This window comes from Eleginops maclovinus, chromosome 19, assembly GCF_036324505.1.
Source record: "Eleginops maclovinus isolate JMC-PN-2008 ecotype Puerto Natales chromosome 19, JC_Emac_rtc_rv5, whole genome shotgun sequence".
NCBI classification, from domain to species: Eukaryota; Metazoa; Chordata; class Actinopteri; order Perciformes; family Eleginopidae; genus Eleginops; species Eleginops maclovinus.
This window is the reverse complement of record NC_086367.1, coordinates 11,868,437-11,893,813: the sequence shown is the minus strand read 5'-3', so window position 1 is coordinate 11,893,813 and position 25,377 is coordinate 11,868,437. Positions and strand designations below refer to the sequence as shown.

The following is a 25,377-nucleotide window of genomic DNA, read 5'->3' as shown; positions in this document are numbered from 1 at the left end:
AGAAAAAGTCAACGGGTTTGTGGAATTTTGCTTTGGTGGCACAACTGATATGAGGTCACCTCGGGCGTTAGTCATTAGGAGGGAATGCATTGTGGCTGTTTTTAAGACATGGCAGTTGTCCGCATCCGCAGCGGCCGCACAATGAATGCAGGCCTTAGAAAGTTGACTTGAATTGGCTTCAGTGAACAATGTGAACGGCATAGTTTGGGGGACATTTAACAGCTGGCTGCTGGACGTGGATTAGAGGCACCTTAGGGGCTCGGCAGGGGCTCACAGTATTGTCATAGGGAGAGTTCAACGTTAACAATTAAAAACAAAGCATTTACCTGTCTGTGTTTCTTTTAAAATATGTGCAATGAAAAGAACTACACAGTTTTTATACTATAATTTAGTGCATTTTTTATTTCAATAATCATCCAGTACATTGTCTGTGAATGAAATATCTGAAAATGATTGTACTTTTACATGACCTTTTTATACATAATTAAACCAAAACAGCATTATTTTCACATGCACATTCTGTCAAGCTGAAAGCTAACAACATAATAATAGAACAATATGCAACACACAACTGTAGCGCATGTACATTTACAAAACACACACAGCTAGGAATCAAAAGCAAACTAATACTGACGGTAATTGCCAAAAAAGTCTTCTAGGTCAGCTAAACAGGCTACACTATATAGTTTTATAATATTGAAAAAGAATGATAACACTGTGTAAACATTTTTACACACCTACAAATTCCCTAAATGTGTTGAGGCAGATCATACAGAGTAAACACTAAACAATAGAATAAAGAGCAATAATATTTGTGGATTATTTCTTTCTTTTTTTTGTAAAACATACAGCATTAGACTACAGCTTATTCATATTTAAAAGGATGTGTGTGTTTTTACAGATCTACAAAATTATTAATTTTCCAACAGCTACATTTCACCACACTAAAATTCACTACAAGAAAGGATGAAATAATACTGTCAGGTGACTAACTCCAATTCTTACACTTTTTTAATTCCCCACGTCAGCCTATAAATAGGAAGATGTCTTGAACTCCTCCGGGACGTCGCTGTCCAGTTTACAGATCACCTTGTAAATGGCCTTTTTCCATGAGGGGTCTGAATCTTTGGTTGTGGAAATGGCACTGTAAAACTCATGCAAGGTAATCTCAGAAACCTCCATGAATCTGTCTGGAACCTGTAAAAGAGAGGTAAAGAAAAGTGAAAACATATAAATTGAATCAATCTAGTTAAATATTCTCATTAGGAAAAAAGGCGCTTCATGCAATATTGCGTTTTAAGCATACTGAATAAGCTTTCTTCAGTGTTCTCAAAGTCAAAAACATGTGAAATGAAGACCTGTAGTGCAATTCTTCAAACACTCAAACTGATGAAAGGGAGCTGATCTCTTTGTTCTCCGCACACATACAATAAATGCAATGCTGCAATCGTAAGCTTTCATTTGGAGGCCTCTTTGATTAGTTAGTCTTGTTTTCTTGAACTTAAACAAACTACATTGTGAAATTTCTTTTTGGGATTCTATCCAGTGCTGCGAGAACCAGTCAACAAAGCATGATTTTAAATCACACCAGAAATGTGGAAGAAAATGAAGATTCTAAATGATTTTGATTAGGTTAGACCAAGGCCTAAACTTGGGATAATTGTATTTCATCAATAATTATATGTGGCTAAAATAGGCGTAACGACAGCAGGATAAAAATTGCATCAACAATTGAAGTCTTGATGCAAGGGATGCTGGGAGAACCCGCCCCGCAGCCCTTGTTTCCCATCCACTGAACAGTTATCACAACAGTTGTTGGCATAAGTTATTTTTCTTTCCACTCATCTCCTCACACAAAAGCATCCCTGGGAAAGGAATGTCTTGGTCCCAAGGTAAAGAAAACGGTCCCGTCCCTTTCCCACCAAACAGCCCTTCTCCCTCGGAATCCACAGCGTCTTTCTCAGCATTCCGCATCAGTAGCAATCTCAGTCTCGCTCAGGCGTACTGGTCCTCTAATCCTGAGTTGTTTTAGTGGGATTTTGCGGCTTCCTCTTCCCACAGTTTGATAAAGCATCTCTCTGGAGTTTAGATAATGGCTGTAAAGTCTGGCCAGCCACAGGTGCAGTGTGACACACAGGTCAGATAATACAGTATGTGACCACAGCTACATGCTGACAGGAAAGCATACCTCAGCAGGTACTAACCACTGGGATAAATGTGTCAACTACAAAGTGTTAAAGGAATAGTTGGACATTTTGGGAAATAAGCTTACTCACTGTCTGGTGGAGTTAGATTCATACCGTCAATAGATGTCTATCCGTTAAATGTTAAGCAACAGCAAGCAGCCACAAAAAAACAAAGCCAAAAACTGGAAAAAGGGGGAAGCAGTTAGCCTGGCTCTGTCTGTAACACGTCAGTCTACCAGCCTCCTTTTTGTGTATCTATTTTTTTCGTCCACGCAAAAACAACAATTCAAAAATGTATATTTGCAGGGCAAAATATTCCATGTCAGTTTGTGAATTTTAGACATGCTGAAAGGGGGATGTTGTCATCCTTCAGACAGAGGCAGGTTAGCTGTTATGTCTGTGCACAGAGACATCATTACCTTTATCTATATCTGTAATATAAGACCAGGAGTGGGCGTGGTGAGGCAAATAATTGGCAATACAATATGTGTTGCCTTCAAACCATCAAATATATTGAATATTGAAATAAAAATGATTATAAAATATATTTTCCCACGCTTTACTATACTAAGTCCCAGTACCACCATAACCCCTTTAACTGGGTGACAATAAACAAACAGAATATTTTATGTTTGATACATAGAGTATGCTACCTCAGATGAAAATTGACTGTTTAAGAAAACCTTAATCTGTCGCAAAAAGTACTTGAGAGCAGAACCTCTTTTAACCAAACTTTATGCATTAAAAATCATACCTTGACGCAAACAATTTTTAAACCACAACATAAAGGAGAAATGACTAATGAGTGACACTTACATGGAAGTCATTGGCTTTGTTGTAGTGCATGTTGAGCGCCCGGAACAGCTCCGAGTCTCTGCTAACCGTCATGTCTTTGACATCACTGATGCCGTCGACGATGGCCTGGCGGGCAAACTTCTCCATCTGGATGTAGTAGAACTCCCTGAAGTTGCTGAACCACTTGATCAGCTGTGAGGTGATGCAGCGGTTGAACTTGAAATAAAGAGAGAAAAGGCGTCTCTTAATATCATTGAGTAGTTTACAGCCGATTGAAGACCGAAGCCTCTGCATTGACAATAATCTATCTGGCTGAAGTGTGCTTGAGCAAAAACAATAAAACCCAATGATTCCAGAAGTGCTTTTCTAACCTTTGATGTCTCAGTGAGGAAGCAAATGAAAGCAGAAATCATCCTTTTAGTGATAGATTGAAATTGTAATTTCAGAATTCCATTTAGACTTCTTTGTGAGCATACAGAAATTAAACAATATGAATCTCCATGCTTTTCAATTAAAAAATCAAGTGGCCATTTGACACTTTGGTATTAACCACCCTTTCCATAATTGACTCCACTGGTACCTGTAGGGCAAAATGGCACCAAATGGTCTGTCACTCTACGCAACATTAATTGCTCTGAGCTTTTCCCACCAATGGTGAAAAAACATCTGTCAGGGCTCTGTATTTCTAAACTCAGTCTTGACATTAGTCCTGTTATTCTATCTCCTCATCCAGAAAGACAGAAAAAAATGCCTAAGGGCTGGGCAGGCATCAAAGACGCTTCTTCTCTCTGGTGTGGTGGGTGAGAAAGCGGCAGCATAAGGACAGAAGGAAGCTTCCCTCTCATTGACTCGGGCTGATAGGATGGAATCAGACACTGGGATTAGGTGCTCTTTTGTTCAGTGCCACTTCCCACCATAGGATTGTAAGCAAGGAGGAGACGTTCGCAGGGCTGGAGCAACAGCATCCTCCCCCCTGACCCTGGGGGTCAGAGCAGATAGAGAGGCAGGGGCCCGCACTGGCTCAGAGATCCAGAGAGAGAAGATAGAGATATAGAGGAGATGGAAGAGAAACTCGAGAGAAAATTGCAAGGCAGGCAGGAGAGGAGTTATGAGTGTAAGCTTGTAACATAAGCAGGAAGGATGCTCCTATTGGAAAAGAAGGAAGTAGAGATAAAAAGAATGAATGAGAAGAGTTAACAACAGGAGACAGATCAGGAGACAAGAGAGAAGACAAAAAGAGGAGATAGAAGAGGAGGCATGACACGAGCCCAAGGCCAAAACATACAGGATGTTGTGTTTAGGGCCAGCTCATCGCCGCCTGGGTGCTGCCGCACAAGTCTCTAATACCAACTCTCTGTTGACACTCAATAGCAATGCCTTGCCTACAGAGTCCTTTGTCACTCCATTTGCTGACTGGAGTGGCTTTTTTAAAGAGAGAATGCCCCTGTATCTCCCTCTGCCCCCAGGACATACTAGCAGCTCAGTGGCTTTGTTATTTAAACCCTCTGCGTTTTTGTTTCTCTCCTCCGACACACTGCTGATTTTTCTGTCCCGAACACACAGTGACAAGTAGACACCGCGAGTTTAACACAGGACAAACAATCCTGCAGGTTGTTTGACACATTATATATATATTTTTAAAAGGGAGATTTTTTTTTAATTACCTTGACATCAGGGAAGAAGGTTTTGAGCACATTGGAGCTGGGGTAGCGGGTGTAGAAGAACATCAGCTTTGCCTTCTTCAGATGGCTCGGGGTGAGACCCTCCTGGATGTTCACATTAACGTTAAGGCAAAAAACCTGACAATTAAATAAAACACAGCATGCAGTCCTGTGCAAAGTGATAGCAGACCAGAGTATTGTGTTGCCTCAATGTTCAGCTAAATTGAATTTCCCTAAAGAACAGCTCGGCATTAACCAGGGAGTCAATAATGACCCTAACATGTGCTTATTGGCAAAACAGAATTACCAATTAGATTAGGGATTTTTAATTAGAGAGCGAAGCACTTCATGCCTGGCAGTAAAGACAGCTTGTTTACAAATGTTTTGAAAAAAGAAGCCGATTTTCTGATATAATTAAGTTGATTTAAAAGACGACATATGGTGCTATATTTGTTTTACTTTGGAAAGAAAAACGCAATAAAAAAGGGACATTTGTTAAAATGTTACAAAGAAAATTGAAATAACACGTAGTATGTGTTGTAATTAGTTTTTGAGTTTGGGTGGTAGGCCTTTATTTTAAATGTTTTGAATGGTGACGATCTCAATATATATATATATATATATATATATATATATATTGTAACATATATTTCCGATAATAAATAATTCAGTATCTTCTCAAGTATACCCCCTATGGCAATGAAGATGGTCAGGAGCATATCCTCTGTAGTCCACCACCACGCCTTAGGACATAATATTTCCTTATCAGGTCACCACACCATACATTTATTAGGGGAACCCTTGCTTTGAAATATGGAAGTCAAGATGAAAGATTTATGTGGTATTGTTCAAAGAGAAGCAGATCTCTTTGCTCTGTAAAGATAAAGCGAATCCTGATAGGCACTGCATTATATTCCTCTCTTATGCCGTGCGACAAGAGAATCAACAACACTTCTGTGACTATTTTAAAATGATTTACTTATTAAGATAGTAACACCATTATTTATTTCTTAGGCAAAGAATGATGAAATGTAGATGGAACATTTCATCATTCATTATTTATGTTATCTTTTAGATTGTGGATGTCAGCAAACACAATTTAAATAAAAAAAACAACAACCATTTTCCCTGAATTAAACAATTTATACTAGATGGATTTTCTATGAGTTCCTATAAGGCTAAAACAAGCGGTTATCTTGCACTCTGTTTCAATCATGTACACTCTGACAAAGGTATCCAACAACAAATGCTCAAGACAAGAGCTCAAGTGTTATGGTTGTGAGGCACTTTTGGTTTCCAGCAGCACTCAGATGTGACCTTTTAGATGCACCCCTATCACTCTGATGATGGAGAAATAGATCCTGCACCTTTTCAAGTCTGAAAAAATGACGCTTCCTGAAACAGAAACCGATGCTTTCTCTGCCTTTGAAAAATTGGCTTTTGTTCCTGGCAATTCTTATCAAAGCCTTGTATTCCTTTTTATTTGTCTTTTTCTAAACTTAAAGTCATTACTCTGCTCAGATTAAAGAAGATGCTGTAATTTTCTATGGGGTTAGCAAGATCAAAGAAAAAATTCTCCTTGAAGTTTATCACTGGAACTGCCCATGCTGCATTGAACCTCAACCAGCCATTGTTCAAATGGAAAAGCTCAAATATAGGGAGTTTGTATAAAATAAAAAAGGTAAATACAGTATATATGAACTAATAACACACATACCCTGCTGTATTGGGGAATGGTACAGAATCATATGATCTGTATTCACACAATAAAATAACAGTTTTTTTTAAAAAGCCTACATGCATAAAATATATAATATCTGAGTTTTTCTCTTTTTTTCTCTATTTTTTCTTATTTATCATCATTATTAGACAATAAAACCCTAAATCCTGCGTTTAAAAAATCAAAGCCGCTCTAGCTCTGCACATTTATTTTAACAAAAGGATATGTTGAGAGACATGTAGGGGTTTCGGTCAGCCATGCTCTGCAGTTCTCCGCATTCAATCTTGACGTGAGGGAGACACAGATTGTCGACCGTCACTGCCCCCAGGGCTGAGGCACGGGGGTGGTGGCCGAGGTGGCTGGATGTCACCTTAGACCTCATGGCGATGGTGTCCCAGGGCAGGTCCACGGAGTCTGGGGAGGTCCTGTCCATTGATGGGGGCATGCAAGGGAGACCACCGAAACTGGAATGTGGCCCGTACTTAAGAAGATGCTCCAGGATCTGACTGTCGTGCAGAGGGGTGCTGTAGCTGAACTGAAATGGTGACTGGTGCATGGGATAGGGCCTCTTCACTGTCGGGGTGACTGAGCTCAGAGGGGTCACCGGGGGCTTGCGGACCACCAGTGACAGTGCCTCCGTCTGGTCTTGTGGGCTTTGAGCCTCGGAGCTTTCATAATACTCCAAAGAGCAGGGCTTTACTGCAGCCTCCTCCGCCTGGGGCTGTTCCTTGGAGGAGCTGGCCTGTTGGCGCTTCCTGTCTGCACCTACACTGATCTGCATCTCTGGGGATGAGCACATGCGCTGCTGAGGGGACAGATCCAGCCCTGTTGGGGACGCCTTCTTGAACACTCTGTCCACACAGTCATTCACAGCCCTGGAGAGCTCCTGCTTCAGGGTGTCCTGCAGGCTCGGACTTTCCCTCTGTTGCACCAGATAACCAACTACTTTCATTCTGTCCTTACACTCTGCAGTCACCCTGCTATTCTTCCTTTCAAAATCATCTTCAGTGCTTACATACCGTGACTCTGTGCTTTCTCCCAGGGTGTCATGCTCACCACATTCTGTCTCATCTCTGTCGTTGTTTTCAGGGTCCTCCTGGTTGTAAACTTGCAGGAACTTTTCCTGGAGCTGTCGCAGTAGCCTCTGCATGCTGTGGAGCTGCTCCTTCAGCTTGTGACACTCCTCATCCTTCGTGTTGCAGTTATCACTATTGCTGCTACTTCCGGGTCTTCTGTTTGCCGGCCCTCCAACACTATGTTCCTGATGCTGAGGCAACCGCTGTTTACGTTTGTTCTCCCTGTATGCTTCTCTGGCCTCTCTGGTGTCTCTGGCATCTGTGTCACACCTCTCGCTGTCTCCAGGCTGCCTGCTGTTGGGAGAGCCCGCCATGACCCTGATAATGTTTTCCACTCTGGCTCTTTTGGCCTGCAGGTGGTCAGTCATGGGATGCTCGACCTCCATGCTGGTTCCTGTGGGAACCTGAGCACTGGGGGAGGCAGCTTCCACAGTGCTGTCTTTTGAGGATATGCTGCACTGGTCCTCCTGGCTGGAGTCAGCGGCAGCGGAACCTGAAAGGTAGAAATGGCTTTCCTCTAGTGCCCTCTTGTTGTGGATTGTCTTGCGAAGGAGTTGAGAGATGATGGATCCGCTGGAGTAAGAGGCCAGAGGCTCATCATACATGTTTCTGCGGAAGCAAGGCAACATGACATCAGGTTTGTCGTCCTCGAGGCAGCCTTCACTGGAGTTGTGCATGGTCTGGTCGGGGAGACTGAGGTTCATGCTCGATGAGAAAACTGGCTTCGGCTACTCACGTTGCACAATCAGAGGTATTTAAAATGCAAGAATCTAAAAGAGAGAAAAATGTAACATAGTAAAGACTATACATAATGAAAAAACTACGTAATATGAAATGTGCTTTAGCCATTCATTATTCTTAAACCTGTGCATTCGTATATTGTGTATTTTCTTTTAGATTTTTAATTAAAATAACGTTGATATAAATGATTTGATTGCCTGACATACAATTTAACAGTAATGTCTCTTTATTCCTTGGATTCATGGAAAAAAATTAAGTGTATTTATTTGTAAAATAATTACAGGTAAATTAATCTATATACAATATTTGCAGGTAATTCTGCCTGTTCTGAAATGTCACTTTTGAGACTTTTAATTACTACATTAACAAGCAGATGTATAATTACTGTTATATATGATGGAAAGTCAATGAACCATACATTAATCGCAAGTAACTCGGCTCTGTAAAAAAAAAAAGAAGAAGCAGAAGAAATCCTTGATCTTGTGTAATAAGGGAGTGCGTCATTTCATCTTGAGGTTGTAATAATGGATAACACAAAGGATAAAAAGAACGACTGTCTGATACCCATGAAAGGTAAATTCCAGCTTCTGATAGCAATAGACCGCGTACAACAAACGGCTCTATGAAGGCCTATACATTATTTAAAAAAGAAAGTAACATGAAAACCTCTTTATATTTGTCTGGCTTCATCATAAAGAATGATCAAGAAATTATTCTCTGTGCTAAATATGTAAAAAGCTACATATACGGATTCTATAATAATGAACTTCAATCCCTTTTGGTGTTTATTTTATGATATTGTCTGTGTTGTAGCTCCCAGCCTTGCATGGATAACTTATTAAATACTTAACTGAAACGTATGGACTTGAAAAGGATATTCTACATTTTATTTCTAGACGATAAATCAGTCCTTGAGTTTCCTTTTCTCCCTTTGACATCATTAAGTATTTTATGTAATAACAACTCGGTTAACGTTCATAACAAAGTATGAGGTGATTTAATTTTCATGCAATTTGTAGTCACCATTTCAAAGTCTCCTCTCGTTTTACAGTTTGACATTTTCCTGAAATACAGCAGGCAGTAGACCTACAGTACTGTTTGTGAACTAATTTTGATATGAAGCAACACACAATCTCAATTGAAAAGAGAAAAACAATTATTTTAAATTATAAAAACTAACGTTTTAACAGTCAATAAACACTTCATAATCCAATTAAAAAAACTCACCAATGAGATGATTATAATTTCTGTTGTCCTGTGAAAGCATGAGTGAGTGTTTCTAAAGCACTCGTAAAAAACCTACTAAAGTCAAGCTGAAGTGATGAGATTGGAGGCGGGTGAGCTGCAGCCATGCACTGTGTCATACAGGGCTGCAGTTTCACCACGGTGCACACAGACAGAAGTGAGCGGCTGAGATGGGACCTTACCTGTTGCGCCGGGACGTGCTGCCTAGCTGATGGCCTGCGCACACTGGGCTTTGGACAGTAGGAGTGCAGGAGAGGCATCACACGCAGCTGGGGCGTGGCCATGTAAAAGCAAATCACCCACATAATGTCAAGAGAAGGAAAGTATTACGTGTGAGGTGTTGGAGGAATAAGTGGGTATTGTCAATTTGTAAATATGCATAATTATTCATAAGGAAAAAGTTTAATTATTCATGTAGGAATGGAACATGTACATGATGTTGGCATACTTAAAATAAATAAACAACGACTTCTCTATCGCTATTCTTTAATCTCTCAATGTATTTATCTCCAAAGGGCAATTTGTGGACCATGCATTTAACGAAAAAACAAACAAAGCAGACATACAATCAAAGAAGAAATTTGTGAAAAAGAATAAACACTTGAAACGTGTAATTATGCAAACATAAATCATACATTTAGGAAAGAATCATAACGCTCTATAGACTTAACTGTTCGTTATTCTATTCTAAACAATATGTTTTCATATACTTACCAATATGCATAGTCCTGTATTATTTAATATTTTCTTATATATTTTCTACTATAGTCTGTACTATAGTCTTTACATTGTTAAATGTAGGCTGTCTCTAACGGTAGTTGCAAGTGTAGGGTATTTACACTTTGTAGATCATGTTGCCAGCAGGAAGGCCTGCTTTGGGGGTCAGAGGGGACCACTATGTGGACTCCCCCCTGCCCCACTCTTGGAGCACTTGGTTTATCCCTCACCACTTCCTCGCTTCTTTGCGCGTCCGGCTTGTCCTGTCGGTGTTACCGGAGTTCCCTTCCGCTGACAGGCTGCTGTCATACAGCCATCATGTTATCCCATTCCCGGTGTCTCACCAGGAATTTTGGCCGTTCCCTATCTGCCATCCGCCAGGTAGGTAGGCAACACGCAAGTAACATGTTGTCGTTGCCTCTTTGGGCAGGACTCCTCGCTGTCTGTGGTTAAAGACTGCGGTGAATTCCGCGCTAGCATTAGCATTAGCTGCAGGCCACGGTCATGCCGTAACATTGTAAGCCAAGGACAGTTTGACACTTCCCTGCACACGTCTTTATTGCAGTCTGTATTAAAGTTTAAAGCAGTGCCCTCTGTGTTGTGTTGGTCATGCGTGTTGATATTCATGTTAAAGGTGTTTACACAGAGAATAAAGTGTCCGTCATTAGTTACACAAGTTATCCAATAATGTTTTGGTAGCTAGCAAGAACATGTTAGCCGCGCTAAGCTAAATACACGGGTAGGTTAGCTAGGTCCTAGCTATCATGCTGAGGTCATAGTGCGATTAATGAGAAAACCACGCCCCTTTTAGCTGACTTTAAGAAGTGTTATGTTAATGTTTGATTCGTTTGACTTAGCTTTCTGTCGCTGCATGTAAACTAGGCAAATGAAAGCCAAATTACATAAAGTCTTTCTTAGTGTCAGTGAGATTTTCAGTAAGATAAGTAGTAGAGCATTAAATGCTTTTATGCAATTCTTCAAGTAGCTTCTTAACATATTTATTCATGTGCTGCTGCATTTCTTATGCAGTACCACAAAGTCACCTGTTCGCAAACAAATGTATTGATTGTGTCAAAGGTCATCGTATAAAGCGTAGAAATAACCTTTGACCGGAACACTGACTTATCTTGCTTATGTTGAATCCTTTGTTGTCACTTAAGTTCATTCACAACTGTTATCACTGTTAGACATCAGAGGCAAGTTCTTGACCTTGATGTCAGTGTTTCAATGTTCCAGACATTGTTGAGTTGTCATTTCTGCACACTTTCTCTCCAAAGAGTTGCTGACAATTAAGCTTAATTGTTTTTTGTCACAGGGGAATAATGGACTTGCACGTCGGGCCACGGCAGGTATGTTTGTTTTCTGTTCAAGCATTAAGTCTTAAATGCCAATCTTTGATTTTGAATAGTCCTGCTGCAAGAACACTAACACTTGTCCTTGTCCATTTTTTACAGCTCTATCAGCTAGCCATTCTGTCACTCTGAACAACAATGTGTAAGTACTGTTTAAAGAGACAAGCACATTTATACATTCATACTGTAGATCTGTTGAATAAAAAAACATTAGTTTTGGGGGTTGCTATTAATTGTTCTAATTTGAATGAATTTTTTCTGTGTTTGTTTTTCTCCAGAAAATCTGATCCTCGGTCTAGCGTCTTCCAAATCCAGTACTTCAGGACGTCTGTAGCCCACAGTAAGTTTGAGCCAGAGTGCTTTTCGTTTCTATACTTATCTGAATATGAATCCTGACCACTGAGGTGAGCATTATAGAAATGCATCTCCTCTGACTTGTTTTTGTTCTACAGGAGAGGAAGTTGTCACAGTCAAGACTCCTGCATTTGCAGAATCTGTCACAGAGGGAGACGTCAGGTGGGAAAAAGGTAAGTTGCCTTTTTTTTTTTTTTTTTTGCACACAGTTGCTTCCGACACTGTAAAGGATAGTAAAAACAGATACTGGATGGATCCTTTATTCCGTTGACAGCCAAATCAACACCAAACTAAAATAAAATGTAATTCATTAGCACTCTGTTCCTAAAATAGAGCTTTCTTCTTACAGCTGTTGGAGACACCGTTTCAGAGGATGAGGTGGTTTGTGAAATCGAGACTGATAAGGTAAGCTGAGTAGATTTTTTATGAATTTGTGATTGTTGGTAGTTGTTGGGATATGCCTTTTTAAATGTAAAAGCCATCATTGTTTTGGCACAAAATTAATTAAAGTATTGGGGCATGTTGTTTTTTCCCCCAAAATATCAGTCCATTTTACCCTTTGGTGCTGATGTTAGAGACAAGAAAAAGGGTGACAATTGCTAAAGTTAGTAATTTCCCCCTGACTGAATATCAGAGTTTATGCGAATAAATGCATACAGTCATTATTTTTGCACCCGATGTTAGGGAATATTTTGCTTAGGTGTTTAACCTTTGAACTGGTTCATAATTTTCTCCTTCCTCTGTCTGTATTGCCATGGCATAGTTGTTCGGCCTTGGAGGTGCTGTTATCTTCATTAAGGAGGGGCAGCCTGGGCTTCCTGAGCCTTGTTGTTCCCATACTGGTTACGAGCTCATGCTGACCTAAGATTGGTTTTTATTGTTTTGGGACAGCTGGGCGCCAGTTTATCTGGGACCAGGTGCTCTTGTATGCATATTCTATTGACCTAGATGACAGTTTCAGTTAGACGTAGGGTCCATATTTGTTTAGTCTGCCGACTGAAGAATGTTGATTGTCCATTCAGAACTGGCTAAAGCCTCGTATTGTAGTAGAGATCTTCAGAATTGGTCGGGCAACTGCTGTGTCAACTCGTGGCTGCATCAAATGTCTTGTCAATTCTCCAGCCATTAACTTCATAATAAACTTTCAGTGTTTGCCATCAAAGTTCCAGCTTTCCCAGTGTCTCTCTGAGTTTCGTCTCCATTGCTTCAGAAGTTTCCACCACACCCGATACTCAACATTTAGGCAATTCTGAAAAGGTATAAAAATACTTTTCCATGTCTTAAACCTATGGTTGTCTCTTTTATGTGTTTATGTCTTCGGTTAGACATCAGTGCAGGTTCCCTCTCCTGCTGCTGGGGTGATCTTGGAGCTTTTGATCCCTGATGGAGGGAAGGTCGAGGGAGGAACTGCTCTCTTCACGCTTCGAAAAGGAGGTCCGTGTATTGTCAATTTGTTACAAAAATTACACAATGCTGATATAAAAAGTATTACTCAGATAAAAATGTGAAGTCTGTCTCACACTAACAGTACGCTTCTGTCTTTAGCTGCAGCTCCCAAAGCTGCAGAAGCTCCAAAAGCTGAGGCCCCGGCCGCTGCCACCCCTCCACCACCTTCTGCTGCTCCCCCTCCTCCCTCCTCAGCTGTGGGCCCCATTCCCACCACTATGCCCCCTGTGCCACCTGTGCCAGCACATGCTATGGACACCAAACCAGGTTAGTCGTCATGAGACAGACGGTCCGTGTCATGTGAGAACCGTTTTACTTGACATCTGTGCTCTTGACCTCTAGCTTACTTGATTACTCATCTTCGCCAGTGGCTTTCACCAGTGCCACTAAACCGATATCTAGAAATGCTAACGGCGTATTTTTCTCTTTCTCAGTTTCAGCCATCAAGCCTACTGTTGCTTCTGCTGCACCGGCGGCTCAAGCTGAGAGAGCGACGAAAGGAGCCAGGACAGAGAGCAGGGTAAAGTGCTAAAATCTTGACAAACACACCTAAATAACATTAAGCAGTATCAAGTGACTTTTAGATTTGGGAAATGGATCAATATAGTACAGCAAGAGTTTAGAGCTGGTGAGAACTGAATATGAACATTTTTGTTTTAGGTTAAGATGAACCGCATGCGGCTGAGAATTGCCCAGAGACTGAAGGAAGCCCAAAACACCTGCGCTATGTTGACTACGTTTAATGAGGTCGACATGAGGTAGGAAACTCTATTAGTTGACCTACATTATAAAACCATCAGTGCTTTTTTAGAAATGTGAAATGTACTCCCTGTGTTTACATACAAATTGAAGCCATTGAGGAAAAAGACAGTGTCCAAATCTGCTTATAAATGTAAGTGTGCATGTGTGTGCCGTACACAGGATACACACTGGCTGTTAAAAGCCAAAACAACACTTGCACAAATGGTTATAGATTGGAATCTGCTCAATAGGAAGAGCTTTTTGAAACCCGATATCCTCTTAAACACTGGAATGTAAATATTTGGTCGTAATGCCATCTAAAACGAAGATAAGAATTGTTAAAACAGGTTTTATTAATTTACAAGGAAATGTTATTGTCTGCACTTGCCCCCAGTGCTGAAGAGGACACTTTGAGGATTTCTTTTCCCCACAAATGTGCGGTGTCAGCTTTCAGCTATTCAGGGTTTTCTATGTATCCTAATTAGATTGACATTGACGGTCTGGAGGAAGACTTCCCATGCTAGGGCTCATCTGGAGCCGAAGGAGTTAGTCAGAGCAGGAGGCTGGAGCATCTGTAGGGGCCCACAGAGACCTGCGCTCTGAGTGGAAGAGCGGCCTCAACCGATATGGGCTTTTATGACAGCCCAATAAGATTTACAGGCCCTAGAAAGTGAAGATTTTTATCGCTTCTTCTCTCCTTTCTCGGAGAGTCTGTGTCTTGGGAGGGGCTAATTATGTTAGCGGAGAAACCCTAGAGCTTCAACAGGGTTAGAGACAGGAAAACAAACAATTAAAAAGAGAGATACACGAGAAAAATGAGCAATGATAAAACGATTAGAGGGACAATTTCAATAGCTTTAATTCACCACGATCAGTAACAGCCAGAAAAAAGGCATTGTTTTTTTTTTTAGATAGTGACCTGTGATTTCATTGTAACAGTATAAGTGGAAAACATCATAAAGGACACCTACATATTTGATATTACTAGCAATAAAATCACACACATTTTCAATTACCATAAAACTTAAGGACTTCATTTCCTGCTTCAGCCCGGCTTTTCTTAATAACAAATAGTGGATTGATCTTTGCATATTTGTTTTTGTATTTCCCTGCAGCAACATCTCAGACATGAGGAAGACGTACAAAGATGCGTACCTGAAAAAGCACAACCTCAAGCTGGGCTTCATGTCTGCATTTGTGAAGGCTGCTGCCTACGCTCTTGCTGACCAACCGTCTGTCAACGGCGGTATGTTTTTAACCTTAAACAACAGACAGACCTCAGGCTGTTGTGTAGCTTGGCTGCTTCTTTGCACATTGAGTAAAAGTCACTGCAAGACGGTAGAAGGAAGAAAAGGATTGAAGCTAAAGTAGATTTCTCTTGCAAACCTCAAAACCAACACTCACTTATTTACTGCCTATAGACCACCATGACCTATTTAGATGGACCACAATGAAGGAGGGGGGGCGGTCAGTGATGCTGGCTTTTACCAATCTGAAAGAGTCTGTGGCTTTTTACTTGCATGGAACAGAAAATGGCACCCATTAAAAGGAAGTTACTTTCAGGAGGGCTGCACAAGAAATCAAAATGTAATCAGAATTGCAACAAGTCCAATACTTGGTTAAGGCCAAATATGTGAAACGGGGTTTCCGCTAGGATTTTTTCATCCCTGTGAAGTGTCAGGGAATAATTTATTTTCCGGACAAATTTGAAACTTACCGGTCATGTTTCAATAACACATGTTACAAATGCTACTATAATGTTAACACGTTTTTTTCCCCGCCCCCCTGAAGGCTAGAGGCTGATTAAGCTCTTGTTCTTCACCGGTAAAATATGCCTGTAGAAAACGGCTTCACAATAAGATAGCGACAGGTAGTCAAGACAGTCAGATTAGTTTCGGCTGCCATGCTAACATCACCTGTCTTATACCAGAGAAACTTTCATAACAGCGTTGTGATGCCAAACAGCGTCAATTCAGACTGAAACACATTCACTATGGGGGGGGGGGGTATGCATCAGCTGCTTGTGTGACAGTCAGACAGTGAATACTTTACTTCGGCTGCTGCCGTGAGCTAACATCAGACTAAACGCCGGACGCAGTGCCCGACTGTTGTTGTTGTTGTGAGCGGCGTTAGGGAGGAAATCAGCGACGTAAACGGTGATCCCATGACGCAGCACCAGTAATGTAGCTGTCAAAACACAAATGTCTAGGGATAGCCTACGTTATCTAAGTGTTGTATGAGCATTATCGCCGGACATTTTGACTGGCAGGTTTTGAATTTACTGGTTTATTATACATTTTACCAGCTAAAAACCGGTAATTACCGGCTAACGGAAACACTGGTGTGAAAATATACACCAATCAGCCATAACATTATGACCACTGACGGGTGAAGTGAAGAACAGTAATTCTCTCGTTAGAATGGCATCTGTCAGTAGGGGGGGGGTATGTTAGGCAGCAAGTGAACACTTTGTCCTCAAAGGTGATGTGTTGGAAGCAGGGAAAATGGGCAAGCGTAAGGATGTGAGCGACTTTGACAAGGGCCAAATTGTGATGGCTAGACGACTGGGTCAGAGCATCTCCAAAACTGCAGCTCTCGTGGGGTGGTCCAAGGAAGGAAGACCAGTTAACCGGCGACAGGATCACGGGCGGCAATGGTTCACCTGTCGGTGGTCCTAATGTTGATTGCTGTATAATTACAATTAGTATTTTTTTACTAAATTGTGCAGCGCTATAATTTGGGGGACAATGATAAATTACAGTTTTAGAATGTATGCACATTTCCTCTGTCTACAATGTTTACCCTTTTGTTTTTGGTATGTGTTTTCAGTTATCGATGACACGACCAAAGAGATTGTGTACAGGGATTATGTCGACATCAGTGTTGCCGTGGCCACGCCAAAGGTGAGACAAGTGCCTTTTACTGTAATGCTGAGTGTAAGTGCTTCACTTGACTCTAATGTGAAGAGCAGAACATTGAGTCATATAACTTCTCTCTCAGGGTCTGGTGGTTCCTGTAATCCGAAACGTGGAGGGAATGAATTTTACTGACATCGAGAAGGCCATCAATATGTTGGGCGAAAAGGTGAGATTTTCTATTGTATATTACGACACATTTCAGTTATTTCTTTTACACTGCACAGGTTTCGATTTGGAGATCTCCTCAGTATTTGAACAATCCTTATTGTGTGTGCATAGGCCCGTAGGAATGAGCTGGCTGTGGAGGACATGGACGGAGGAACCTTCACCATCAGCAATGGCGGGGTGTTTGGGTCCATGTTCGGCACACCTATAATTAATCCACCACAGTCTGCCATTTTAGGCATGCACGGCATCTTTGACAGGCCCGTAGCAATCGGTGGCAAGGTTTGTTTCCTTCTTTTTACACATTAAAATACACAACAAAGACAAGGGTATAGTCATATATGGAAAATTAAAGTTCAAAGTAAAGTTGCTCTTTCAGTAGATCAAAAATGATTGGTCATTTCATAGTATTTAATTATCAATGTCTGCCAGTATTCACTGTCTGGGTGTTTCTAAGACTCCTTATCTTTTGTTTAGGTGGAGATCCGTCCCATGATGTATGTTGCCCTGACATACGACCATCGTCTGATCGATGGAAGAGAGGCCGTCACTTTCCTGCGTAAGATCAAGTCAGCGGTGGAGGACCCCAGGGTGCTGCTTCTTGATATGTAAATCCTTGTAACTCTAGGCCCGAACCAAACAAACCCTCCCACACACACAGTGGCTGTCCTCACCCGGTGAACGTTACTGCAGGTGTTGTGTTGGTTAACTAGAAAAAAAGTAGTGCAACGGACATTTGTAAGGCTGGCAGTGATGAGGATTAGTTCTGTTGTGGAGAAATGTCCGGGTCTGGGTTTCTATGGTGCTGGTCTCTAGATCAAAACAAAAAAGAGTATCTTATTACTCGTATGCGCCATGTCCTTTTCTACATACAACACAATAAATCTCAAGCTATTGTGAGGTAAATGTCAAAGATAGAAGATTTGATTAGTTAATTATATTGGGTGAGAGAGGAACAATGAACACATATTGGGCCAGAAACCAAGAAACGCTATGTTTGAAATTGTCCAAAGTGAAAAATATGAGGGAAATGCTCTTTATGCTCTGTAAGAAAGACTATTTAAGAAAAAATAAAGTTTTAAACAATAAAAGCTTCTCGGACTGTAGGTTTTGTTTTGGATTTTTTGTGTTTGCGTATGGACAGGGTAGCTAAATATACAAATATAGGCCTGGGGCATAGATAGGTGAAAAATAGCTCCATCCATACATACTGCACAGATGGGGTTATGGATCTTTATAAAAACCAAGTCAAGTGTTAACTGCTAACAATGCAGTCTACTATAAACAGGAGCATTAACAATGTTTCTAACCACATGTGTTTCCGGTTGATGACTATAAGATGGGGGCGGAGTCTAACCAATAAATGAAAGTCCCATTTCAGAAGAAGTTGAAACCCTTTTTAATCGTCACACATATCTCCAAGTGGCAGTCCTCACTCCATTTTTAGGTCTATTTAGGGAGTTGAACTGCTGATCCTACAGCTCCCAGTCCAAGTCCCTACTTACTGAGCCACTGGACCATGCTATCCCAAAAATGCACTCACTGAAAAACCAATTAAACACACAAAGACATCGACAATGAATGAACTCCCACGGATAGAGAAGGTAACAATTTATTGCCTAATATCTTTTTTCTTCACAATATTTAATAGCAGAAACTGCAAACATTTTTAATTGTCAGAATTGGGTCGAATGTAATTTCATTTTTCATGCATTGTTATAATCTGCATGGATACTATAAAACGTAAATGTACCAAAATTGCATCAGGGTATCTAAAATGGCCATCATATATGAAGTTAAAACAGTTGTTTCATGTTTTGTAAGGGACATGGTTCACCAGGTTTGTTCATGTTGCAGTATTTATTGTCATTCTTCTTGGGAAGCGCAAAACAGTGCGAAGAAAACAAGCCATCTGGTGCTGAATCCAATCGAGGTGTTTAGGATTCAGAGTTTAACTTCACTTCCAGCGCAGGACAGAAGGATCAGAGGGGACACACCTGCTAGCAGCTCAGAGCTTTCCAGGAGACGCTGCTGAAGAAGGGATGACACTTGATGTCACTGACACCCCCACCACCAGAACCCAGGCGATAGCCCGCATCAAACTGAAGCAACTGTGAAGCAGCATAAAGGAGAAGCACTGTAAGATTAAATCTCACCATGTTTCATGTATCGACACTGAGCATAATGTATAGAAGAGAAGCCTAAAGTCTGACCTCAGTGAGCAGAGAGGCGGCTGCAGCGCTCAGGTGGTTGGGGATGAGCAGCTGGGTGTGAGAGTGGATTCCTGCTGGGTGGAGCTGCCACAGTGGCTGCAGGCACAGAGAGCAGAGCGTGTGAGGAGTCAAGATGCAGTGTTTGCAGAAAGAACGCTGTAATAAACATGCTTAGAGCGTCTTAGCTTACCATTCCTGTTAGGAGTTCAAACAACAAAGACCCAAGACTCCACCAATCACAAGCCTCTGTTATCCTGGACACGCCTCCAATTTCTGTCAACATAGAGGGGCTGAGGTAATTGCACAACATGTGGAAAATCTGTTGTGATGTCTTCATATTACAATTATAACGTGCAGTACTTTGCTTCTTATTCAGAGGAAAGTGAACTGACTATATCTAGCCACTAGGTGGCAGTTTACACCAAGCCAGAGTTGTGAGAAATATTCAGATTCTTAACTTTAATAAGAGTTATTATACCTACATAGTAAGAAATGTAAAAGTAGTCATTGTGAAGTACATTCCACCTCTGTTGAACAATTATAAATAGTATTTGTATACTTATAATACTGCTACATTAATATATATGCTGCATTTTACTGCTGTAAATGTTTATTGTTGTGTTAATATTAACACTTTCATATACTGTTGGTTAGTTAAGTGTACAGATCATACTTTAAATGACAAACATTTGTTATGTTGCTGTACTATGAGTACCACCTGTCTGTAAAGGTCAGCTTTTCATTCGATCACATAAACAGGTCTGTTTTGACGTTGCATATTCAAGCTAACCTAAGAGGGGTTTTGAATACTTTATATACTTTTTTATTAAGTATGAGAATTTACCCATAAATCAACACTGATGTTTTTCAGTTTTTCACAGAGATTGAAAATGGCCACATCAGGAAAAACATGGTTTTCACTGGATAAGAAGGGGTTAAAACAACTGTATATATCATATAGTACATTGTCGACACATATATTTACCTGGAGCGCAGTACATCTGTTCCATGGCATTAGAGCTGATCTCTGACTGAACCTCACTCCACTGTCCAAAAAAAGTCAAACACACTTTCCCTGTGGAGACATTGCGTCTGGTTAAAATCAGAAGTATGTACGTTCTCCACATGCAGTCTTTTACAGTGATGATGAACTCACCGTTGCTGGTGAGCAGAACATTTCTAGGGTTGAGGTCCCGACACAGGATGCCTTGTTGATGCAGACTCTCCAGAGCCAGCAGGATCTGAGCCCCCCAGACGCGCACCTCTGCTTCCGAGAGCCCCCAGCAGGTGTGCATGGCTTTATCTGCAGACCTGGAGGTCTCCATGGGGACCCGAGGCAGGTGGCACCATCCATCCACCTCTATGATGTCCTCTTGCCCCTGCCCCCCCGATCCTTCTGATTTAACAGACACACTAACATCCTCCCCGTTCCTGTGGGGCGGGGCTTCAGCAGGGCCAGAGGAGAACCAGCTCACAAATGATCGCCTTTTTGCAGGTGCCACCTTCTCTACATGACTCAGCATTTCGCAGGCCTCCTCTACACCCTCACTGGGATGTGTTTCCCCCAGAAATGTACCCTGTTTCTCTGCAATGCTGTGGCAGAGGGTAGCAGAGGAGTGACAGGAGCTTTCTGAAGTGTCTGTGTGCTCAGAAAACACCGCTCTGTCTGTGCTCCTGATGACCACCATGCCATTTCTTTCCTCTGCGGTGGGACTGCTGCACTGCTGCTTTAAGTCTGTAACCGTATCTGCCGAGCTATCACTCAAAACTGATCCTTGGTTGGAGCCGTTGGTGTCCCATGATGCCCTGCCACGGATCTGGGTTTGGCAATGGAGAGGAAGATGCAGGATGGCAGGCGAGGAAGTTAGACTGTTATTTTTACTGTTTCCTGCTTTTATACATGAGGTGTGGTTTGTATGAGGTGGTGTTTGTCCTGGCGTGCTGGTTAAAAGACAGCCAGTCACTGCATAGGGGTTTAATTGCTCAGAGTTGTGAGCTGGATCCGCAGCTTTCCAAGCAACCTCAAACTCTGCGCTGCACTCTGTCAGCCCCATTGCAGATTTAGTTTGGTGGATATCTGACATGACACCAAGAGCTTGACTAACACGCGTGCAGGAGAGAGGAAGCGCTGGCTGTTCCTGAGTTTTGCTGGAGTGCAAACACAAACTGGGAGCTGGTGTGTGGATGTGGGTGTTGGCCTGTGTCCTCTTCAGGCTAGAATTCAAAGTCAGCCGATCGAGCTTGGTATAAAATGAGGCTGCGGAGCGCGTGTTCTGCAGACAACCTGTCTCTTCGATGTAGGAGTGAGTGCCGCAGCTCTCCAGGCGCTGCTGAGTCTCGTCCCATGACGTGGTGAAGTCCATGTCTGGGCTCTCATCGCTTAGTTTCTCTGGAATCACCCCTGTGCTCCCTCCGCTGTTGTGCTGGTAGTCAGTGCTGATTGTGGGTGAGGTGTAGCTAGTCTTCAGCTTGATGCTGGGCTGGCCAGAAGAGATGCAGTCTGGGTGTTCCTTGGCCTTCTCGTTCCGCAGCTTGTGCAGCTTGGAGAAGAGCTTCCCACCTAGGACAATAGGGGAAGAAAATGTAGCTCATATAAACATGTAGGAGCAAGTGCACTTTGGTGAAAAATAACAGACATAATTACTTGATTTTTCTTTTAAAAACAAGGTAAAATCCAATATATACAAGACATTTTCCTTGTATTACAAGTTTTCTGAAATGCTATGTTTCTATATTCTAACTAGGCATTAAAAAAAATGTTGTTTTTTTTTGTGAATTTTGATTAAAACTACAGACATTAAAAAAAAGTGTGGTAATGTATAACATCCTAAGTGTGTTTTGTGAATGTGTTCTTCCGACTAGTCTAAAAGAACAAACAACACAGGAGGACAGAGCTAACTGCTCACCTTGGACATGCTCGAGATGCAGGTACACAGCATCCTCACTGACGTAATATCTGAGCAGTTTAACCATGTAGGGCACCCCCTGAGGAATGATGGTTGGCTGATCCCTGCTCTCCCAGCTCGACTTGACCAGACTCTACAAGAACATACACACACATTGATAGGTATTTTAAAAATGCACTTATTAATATGGAACAACAAGGTACTAAATCGGAATGGTTAAAAGAAAAAAAAGAGTGCTTGGTTTCCCCCTTTAGAGTTTAGTGCCTGTATGTAACCAGGTCTCAATAGTCACTGAAATTTGAGGTGCACTTGCGCTGGCTAAAAGGGTGAGAGCTCTGCTGGATCAATGCTGGATGATACTCGGGGAGACAGGATGGGGAGAGCTCCCATCGACTGGCCTGCCAAGGACTGGCTTGCTGCCAGACAACAACCCCCGAAACATAACCGCTAACACTGGATGAATCTTAAACATGTAAATGTTTTAGAGGGAAAGCCCAATTATGTCTTACTGTGGACTGCACTTCTGGTTTCCTTTATTATCTAAATATAGTAGTAAACTGAAAACTCACCTTTACGACAAACATCTCCTTGTTGACCATGCTTTGGACAATCAGGACCTTTGAAATGAAACACACATCAAGGAGTGTAAATACTCAAAGACACCACTCATATGGAAACAATGGTAGTAGGCGTTTCTGTCTTACCTTATCAGTCACTCCCACCACCTTACACATCTCCAAGTCCTCCACCGGTGAACTCAAGTGTCTGATTGGACGGAATCTCAGACTGCTGTAACCCTGGTGATTAAAGCAATCCAGGAAAAAAAAATAAAGCAGTATTTGAGATGAACAAGGCTTTTTTGAGCATATTTGTTTCAAAGTAGGCCAGGGCATGCTCTTTTATGTTCAACTCAAGGAGAACAAGCTAAAAATGCTGACACGACAATCTTAGACAATAATATGTGACCGCTGAAAAAAACTATACCCTACACACTACATTTAGAGAGCATTAGTTACAATAAGATTTAATTTTTGTGAATGATAGTAAAGTATGACTTACCCCTAAGTGAGAGCTTCCCTTCCCTAGGTTGTCCTGCAAATGTGTTATGAAGATTTCTTCAGCTCTCTTAAGATACTGAGTTGTTTTCCTCTTCACAGCCTCCCGACGCTCCTTGTTTGGGTCCACTATAAAACAGTTAAGCTCAATCAGACACCAATAAAAAGTGAAGTAACTGCAGCTGTGCGAGCCCAAACTGAGCAGACGTCTGCTTTATCAGGGTTAAGGATTGGTTCCACACAGCTAACTAATAACACTGTGGGGGGAAATATCAGTTTAACCTTTGGTTTGTGACTTCCTGTTTTTATACTGGTCCACATGTTCCCATCACATGACTAATACAAACACTCCTCTTCCAGTTTCTCTTTATCACAAAGCCTTAACCAATTGTTTGAAAGACCAAATGTTTTCCACTTACGCTGAACCCCATTGAGCAGCAAGTCCACCCCATTCTTATAGTAGCTGAAAGCGGCTTCATAGTCCTCATTGACCTCGCTGTCCAGGGCCATGTGGATCTGCTTGGCCGCCTCGACCAGGTAATCTCTCTTCGCCATTACTGCCTCGTCTTGTACCTGTCAAGGACCGGATGGGCCTGAGCACAGCATTGAAAGTAAGAAATGACTGCTGGTTCAGACATGGTCCAGGTGTGTGTTGTTAAATAAGAAACGAAACCTAATCTAAAAGTGTTGTAAAACAATCATACTCAAGCTCACTTGTTACTTACCTTTGCTCCCTTAACTTATCAACAGTAGGACACATCTCTGTCTGTTGTCACTGGGGTCTGTGTGTGTCCGCCCCGAGTGAATCTAAGGTAGAGGTCTCTGTAGCAGAGCATGATCATCTGAACCAGTGGAAAAAAAGAGTTAACCTCCAGACCAGCATAGGAAGTCAGTTCAAGCCTGTGTCTACTATGAATAGATGAATAGAAAGAAGCAGAGTAGCAAACGTCCAGATGACAGGGAGATGACTCAGAGCACTCATGCACATTGTCGTGTGTCTTTAGGAAAATAACATAAGTCATGTAACCCCAACAGGATAGTGGAAATATGGTTAAAAAAAAAAAGAAGATATGGTACAGTGTATGGTGTGGTCTAAAGACATCAACCAAATCACAGGAAGTGGATTATTTCTAATGGGAAATACATGTGCTGACACATCGAATCATCAAATATTATGCAATTAGCTTTTCTTACATACACATGTTTTGAAATGTAACAACAGTCAGACAGGGAAGGCTAATAGTGACTAATAGCTCCCATTGATCTGAAATATAACGTTTCTTTCCCTTGAGGAGGGAATTGGCCTACACACTGAAAGACAAACATCACACACCCCATCCTGGTTACAGTTAAGGAGGCGACATCATCTAAGGAGTGTTATGAAACGCACAACGCCATCCCCAGTCCCCTCCATCATCATCTTACCAGCATGCACTCCCGTAGCAAAACAACTGGTTTTCCACCATGATAAAGAAGTAAAACCATAGCACCGAAAACAGGCAGATACACAAAGTACTGTACCTGATGTGAGGCTTGCATGCCCCGGACCCCCACCATCCAGCAGCAGCAGTAGCAGCAGCAGCAGCAGCATCAGCAGCGGACAGCAGCTAGTGCCTTCAGCTGCCTAACGCCCTCCTCTGAGGAGCGGGGAGGAGCAGAGGGCTAAGGCAAGGCTTCTGATTGGCTGAGCATGATGTCAGTCAAAGGTCCCATTTCACACAGGGCTGACACCGGGCTTTCGCTTCCCCCGCTCCCAAACGACAGATGCTGGCCAATTTAAAGAGACAGTACTGTTTTTGTGTGCACTGACTGAAGGACATTTTTAATCCCTGATTTTTGACTTCCGAAATGGATTGTGTTTTGAAATTGTTGACTACTGACAAATCCTCTATGAAATGAATAATATGAATACTGCATTTCTTTGATGTGTCCCATCAACTGTGAATGGAGGGATCACCACCCTGCCCAGGATCTATAATCTGCTGGGTCTTGGTGCTCAGTACCAGATGGAGCCAGGCTCGAGTCACAGCACAAAGGAGAGTGGCTTCCTTCCCAAGGGAGGGCCGGTTTACAGAAGGGGGGTAAA

General features: G+C 41.9%; 3 protein-coding genes across 5 annotated transcripts; 1 reads left to right on the top strand and 2 right to left on the bottom strand.

Annotated features, from left to right (window-relative positions):
* Positions 1–382: 382 nt before the first annotated feature.
* On the bottom strand, positions 383–10,873 carry prox2 (prospero homeobox 2). 2 transcript variants are annotated; one of them, XM_063908959.1, is made up of 6 exons: positions 10,139–10,873; positions 9,607–9,693; positions 6,592–8,208; positions 4,646–4,756; positions 3,003–3,197; positions 383–1,197 (listed from the first exon to the last, which is right to left on the bottom strand). In XM_063908959.1, exons 3-6 carry the CDS (start codon positions 8,140–8,142, stop codon positions 1,030–1,032), a joined length of 2,025 nt encoding a protein of 674 aa, XP_063765029.1. In that variant the 5' UTR covers positions 8,143–8,208; positions 9,607–9,693; positions 10,139–10,873; the 3' UTR covers positions 383–1,029. The 2 variants fall into 2 exon arrangements, with proteins under 2 accessions (XP_063765029.1, XP_063765028.1); XM_063908958.1 differs by having other exon boundaries at positions 9,607–10,873.
* dlst (dihydrolipoamide S-succinyltransferase) lies at positions 10,340–18,223 on the top strand. The gene is made up of 15 exons (XM_063908960.1): positions 10,340–10,522; positions 11,457–11,490; positions 11,596–11,635; positions 11,772–11,833; positions 11,946–12,020; positions 12,197–12,252; positions 13,173–13,281; positions 13,393–13,560; positions 13,728–13,813; positions 13,954–14,051; positions 15,150–15,280; positions 16,864–16,937; positions 17,035–17,118; positions 17,232–17,399; positions 17,595–18,223. The coding sequence occupies exons 1-15, from the start codon at positions 10,460–10,462 to the stop codon at positions 17,727–17,729; spliced, it is 1,383 nt and encodes a 460-aa protein (XP_063765030.1). The 5' UTR covers positions 10,340–10,459; the 3' UTR covers positions 17,730–18,223.
* Positions 18,224–18,715: 492 nt separating this feature from the next.
* rps6kl1 (ribosomal protein S6 kinase-like 1) lies at positions 18,716–24,914 on the bottom strand. 2 transcript variants are annotated; one of them, XM_063908122.1, is made up of 12 exons: positions 24,813–24,914; positions 24,017–24,133; positions 23,711–23,884; positions 23,296–23,420; positions 22,941–23,033; positions 22,806–22,853; positions 22,237–22,369; positions 20,487–21,890; positions 20,316–20,405; positions 19,521–19,603; positions 19,331–19,426; positions 18,716–19,228 (listed from the first exon to the last, which is right to left on the bottom strand). In XM_063908122.1, the coding sequence occupies exons 3-12, from the start codon at positions 23,844–23,846 to the stop codon at positions 19,118–19,120; spliced, it is 2,319 nt and encodes a 772-aa protein (XP_063764192.1). In that variant the 5' UTR covers positions 23,847–23,884; positions 24,017–24,133; positions 24,813–24,914; the 3' UTR covers positions 18,716–19,117. The 2 variants fall into 2 exon arrangements, with proteins under 2 accessions (XP_063764192.1, XP_063764193.1); XM_063908123.1 differs by lacking the exon at positions 24,813–24,914 and adding an exon at positions 24,717–24,739.
* Between the last annotated feature and the right edge of the window lie 463 nt (positions 24,915–25,377).